Source organism: Cajanus cajan, chromosome 3 (assembly GCF_000230855.2).
Source record: "Cajanus cajan strain Asha chromosome 3, NIPB_CcT2T_4, whole genome shotgun sequence".
NCBI lineage: Eukaryota > Viridiplantae > Streptophyta > Magnoliopsida > Fabales > Fabaceae > Cajanus > Cajanus cajan.
The window spans coordinates 80399878-80405488 of NC_138519.1; the positions used below are offsets into that span (position 1 = coordinate 80399878).

General features: G+C 28.6%; 1 protein-coding gene across 1 annotated transcript; it reads right to left on the bottom strand.

Annotated features, from left to right (window-relative positions):
* Window positions 1-1591: 1591 nt before the first annotated feature.
* Window positions 1592-4966, bottom strand: LOC109796992 (Lojap-related protein). Its single transcript, XM_020356875.3, has 4 exons — window positions 4619-4966; window positions 4376-4463; window positions 3006-3103; window positions 1592-1876 (listed from the first exon to the last, which is right to left on the bottom strand). Exons 1-4 carry the CDS (start codon window positions 4901-4903, stop codon window positions 1805-1807), a joined length of 543 nt encoding a protein of 180 aa, XP_020212464.1. The 5' UTR covers window positions 4904-4966; the 3' UTR covers window positions 1592-1804.
* Between the last annotated feature and the right edge of the window lie 645 nt (window positions 4967-5611).

Below are 5611 nucleotides of genomic sequence, written 5' to 3' on the forward strand. Positions count from 1 at the left end.
TGTGTTAGTAAGTGTCGAATTAAGATCTATTCAAATTATAGCCAATAAATATTCCCTTTGACTTGATAACTCGAGTAAAAATTGAGGTACTTAATAAGATATGGATATTAAGAACTATGCAATAGTTACGATAAATAATAATAATGACTAATTCATGACTCATTAAGAACATTAATAATATCATTTATGAATTAAGACATGAAAATACGAAATTTATATTAGATTGTTAGTCTTAATATATAGATGTTTCCTCAATGCTAAAAAGACAAATATTCACTAATGTTATAGACTTGGATAGTCACTAAATTTTTTTGTGACTGTCCTTTGTATCGAAATAATATATAATATGTAATTTTAAACTTACATTTTAACCAAATTAACTATCATTAAAACAATAAATAGTTAAATAATATCTCATCAATTTAATAACCTGTCAAGTTTGAAAGTGTTATCTAATCTTTAGAAGAAAAGGAGAATAAAATAAAAATATTTTACCAAACAACCTTTTAATGACCAAACAAACTCTACGCACAAATATTTAAATTAAAAATAATTTATTAAATACTATTCACAAACTTCAACCCATTTTTTCTCTACCTTCAAACCCCTCCTTGGTAAAATGCAAAGAATGAAAACAGTTTAGTTGCTTTAATTTCAATCTGTTATCAAATATTTTCATCATTATTAACCGTTTTATGTATTTAATACGAATATCTATCATATGATTTAATAAAAAATAAAAAAAATATCTATCATATGAGATGTTTTTTATTTTATTTATAATTTTAATGAGAATTTGTAAGAAGTTTTTTTAACTTCTTATATAATTTAATTTTTATTTATCATAACTATTTATGAATTAGATATTAATATTTTAAAATAAAAAATTAATTTTAATTGCAATATAAATTATTTATTATAAATATAATTTATATATTCATACATTATATTTATTTATATATATAAATTAAATTTTAATTATATATAATAAACATTGCACAAGTTAAAACACTAGTTATTTAAGGTTTTGTACACAAATAAAAAGAATACAATAAATTTTCTATTTTTGTAAAATAATTTTGAAATGTCCTTTTAGATTTTTTATCCCATGATAAATACATATTAATTGTTAACGCATAAATTAATTAAATATTAAGTACTATATTAAAATAATAACTAATTAATATTATCTTAAATTTTAAAATGACAAGTAAATAAAAACAAAACTCTAAAAAAATTCACAGTAAAAAAAAAGTATATTATTATTTTTCCAAGAGAGGTGACCTGACCAGTGACCAGGCATTCATTCCCCTTCAGCCCAATAATTTGTTAAGGGTCGAACTGGAAGCATCCAGTTCTTCACAAGATACTTATACCATAACATAAAAATAACAAATGTCCAACTTCGATGTAATTAATGTGACCTATGAGAGCATCGTTTATGTTTAATGCGTATATCTATTGTTAATAACAAAATAAATAAATACAAAAGTTAATTTCAATTTTCTGGTTGTCAACAGTTTTCTTGTTCACAAATTTATAGTGAATGGTAGAAAAAGCCTAAGCTCCATTAAGCAATGAACATCATAACTTGAAGAAAAACGTCGATAATGGGATAAAATGAAAACTTCACCTCTCCTAACATCGACATTGCTGCAAGACATCCAACCAAAATTTGCATACAGAACAAGTAAAACAACATTCAGAAAGTTGATGATCTTTTTACAAACTTCTAAATTGTTTACATCTGATAAACTACAGTTTTTAGAAGGTTGTTTGCAGCCCTCATGCATAGAAACACCAATTAAGTATTCTTTTGTGCAGGTTTCTTTGAATTGTTTTTCCGACGAACCTTCACCAAAGCTTTTTGTAAATCCTAAAACCATAGAAAGGAAAATGGGGATCATTCGAATCAGTCATGCATCAAAATTTACCTAATGAATACATCAATACTTTAAAAAGATTTGGTGTAGGGATATATCATGATATAAATCTAAGTAATGAATGAAAGTCAAGGTACCATTTGCAACCAGAGACAGAGAAGTAATAAATGGTTAATTCTCAAGTAATGGTCCAAATTTGGGTCAGCCAACTTAGAAGCCAATACCATATTTCACCAGTAAAGCGGGCACAAACTTGTATAATTTTTCAATAAAAGGTACAACTGACATAGCATTTATCTGATTAACAATAATTACAAAGATGCATAAATTTTAGGCTTAGTTGCATTTTAAATTCTTTCATTATGGCTGATGTATGATTTTAGTCCTCCATAACTTTTAGTACTTTAGTTCCCCAATATATTTTAATTGCTATAGTCAAGTCCATCTGTTTGTTTCTCCCTTCTAAAAAGTCTCCAATTATATTTTTATATTCAATTTTTTCGTAAACTAAACTGATTAAACTATTTAAAAACTTCTTTGCCCAAAATCAGCAACCAAAACACCATATTTTACCCCAAATATAAATAAATAAACTAATCCCTCTCTCTTCAAAGCCCATATCTACAAAGCCCGTATCTTACAAAATCCTTCAAATTTCCAACTTTAGAACCTCCCAAATCTATCTTAAAGCTAAACGCCTCAATTACTTTAATAAATAAATAAAAAAAACAACTAAGGAATTACTAGTGAGAGGACTCGGTTGTAACAATTAAAAACCTGAGGGACTGAATTCGAGCTAAAATTTATTGGGAAACCAAAATCATAAACTGCCATAGTAGAGGAACCAAAAATATAATTAGGTCTAATTTATGGCAGCAACTCTCAAGATTTATATTAATTTCCAAATTGATAAGAATCAACTGTTTTATGATTGTTCTATTACTTATGATGCTACATCATAATTTGTGGTAACATCATAAGTGATAGAACAAATGTAAAATAGATGATTCCAAAATGATTCGGAAAACTTCAAATACCTTGGATTAAATATTAAACCTACTAAGCAGGACTAAATCTAACTTTCTTATAACTTAGAACAACATAAGCTGGCCTTGTATTTACCTCATCAGATTCATTTCGCTTTGTCCCTGGGGTCCAAAGACCCTCCAAATTGTAGTAAGCTCTAGCCTTTTCATCAAGTGCATGAACTATCACTTTACCTAAACATAAAGAAATGAACCAATAAGAAAACACAACACATGTTAGAACTATAAATCAAATAATTTGAAATTTTGATAACCAAAGATAAGAAATGTTCACAAATCCACAGGGAAAAACTACTCTATAGCTGAAAAATGACAGGGAAAAGAACAACTAAAACCTAAAATTAAAATCATCAAATAATAAAGAGATTCTTTTCCCTGAAGCCTTGTCAAGCCACAGGATGCTGCGATCAATGGAAGGAGTGAACAAGTGATCCATGAAAAAAAATCATTATATTGCAACTCCCCACGGTGGATACAAGGGGTCAAACAACAATGTTGGAATAGTTGTAACAGACAAATTTTATTTTATTCTTCAATGAGAGAATCATCTTCCATGATCATGATGCATGCCCCCAAAGATGGTAATTTGCTCTATTTGAGGGTGAAGAGAAAATAATGAGCGCAGGACTCCGTTTAGATGGAGGAAGTAAGGACTATGATGGTTAAGAGCAGGGATGGAAGCTGTGGATTCCATGGAAGAACCAGATAGAAAACAATTTTTCAAATGGAGCACGAAAGAAAACCAGAGATTGCAGAAGGTACAAACTGATACCCTATTTTTGACAATAAACTCAATGCCTTATTTGGTTGAATTAATATCACATGGGTAGCGTGCCCTTATATACTCGACACTCTACTCGGGTAATCAGTAAACCAGTTAACAACCTAACTAATGTCTTAATAGCTATTACTAACTAAGAAACAATAGTTAATAGCCGTTGGTGTGCAGTTAGATAGGAAAGAATGTGTGCCTCCATGAAGGATATGTTTGGATAAAATTCTCCATAAACATTTGTAGTAGAAGAAAATAGGAAAGAAAAATTAAATAAGCTTTTGCATAAACTAAAACTAACTCATGGTGTAAATTATAATTAAGTTTTTGGAAAAGCTAATACAAGAGGATTTCTACAAATCACCTTGTGGAAAAACTTATTTCATTTTTTTTCTTATTTTTTTCCTATTTTTATAGAATAATTTATCCAAACATGCCCTAAACTACATGAGTTGCTCCCTAATGCGAGCATCAACGTTCATCTGCATACTGGTTTATTATTGATATTTGACAACATCATAGAATATTTACCAACCTCAATCAAGATTATAACAAATGGCATTGCAAGACTTGACTAGGTGGATTTTCTAAATTCAACAAAACGAGTGCATATGAAAAATAAAATAAAATAAAATAAAATAAAATAAAATAAAACAATAAAAAGCATAAGATACCAGAATCAATGACGATCCATTTTCCTCCCTCTTGTCCCTGCACACTAGGTAGCACCATTCGTTCAGCTCCTCTCTGTTTCTGCTTAGCCTGGTAATTTATTCACACAAAAATATTTTTCAGTCCAAATAAAAAAAAGAATGAAACGAACACTATTATTCAGATTGAATTCAAAATTCAAAATTAAAAAACAAAAAGCAATCGTGGAATGGAAACACGGTGAGAAAGAAGAACGAACGAGGTGCCTTGTAAATTAGGGCTTGAGCGATGTTCTTGACGTGCCACGTGGACCTGCCGGTGGCGAGAACCATGAAATCGGCCCAATCGCAGTGTTTGGGAACCGGAAGCACCTTAACGTCGTCAGCTTTAACGTCCGTCAGAACGTTCTCGATCTCGTGCAGATCCAGAAAGCAGTTACGGCCGTTGACGGCGGAGAGAGAGGAAAACCCTACTTTATTACATTGTTGAAGAAGGGACTCTGAATGCGATGAATAGCGTAACCACGTTCTTGTTCGGAGAACTGCAAACATTGCTGATGACGCCGAAACCCACACTCAAATCCGAATACAGGGAATAAATTGTGTTAGCTCTTCGGCTCTCTCACGACACCGTTTTCATTTCTTTCTTGTTTTCTTTTTCTTTTTTACTTTTTTTTTCAATTAACAACTACTTTTAATTTTCATTTTTATATAAATTAATTTATTAATTATTATCATTTTAATACAATGGAAGTACGCAGTGTTTTTTCTTGTTAGTAAATTATAATTATTTGTCAATTATATATATATATATATATTTGTTTTTTTTTTTACAAATATAATTCATTAAAAATAGGAAATGACACTGCTTTTTTTAACAATTTTATTTATGAAAAAATTCATTATAAAAAAATTGTCATATTGTGACACATATTCTATAGTAATATAATAAATGTCACTAAAAACTACTTTTATCCATACAATAAATATAATATGTGTTAGTATATTATTAAAAAGTGTGAGTATAGATTATAGTAACACACAAAATATGTTGTTAAATTTCATTCAAAATCAACACTAAAATTATATGTAGTTATATATTAAATAGGTATATACCTACATATATTATACCTATAATGACATTTCTTGTATGTCACTATATGTAACATTTTTTTATAGTGATTCTTTATATTTTAATTTTAAAAATAATATTTTCTTAATTTGTTCTTTAAAATTATTCATTGAAGTTAATATATTTTA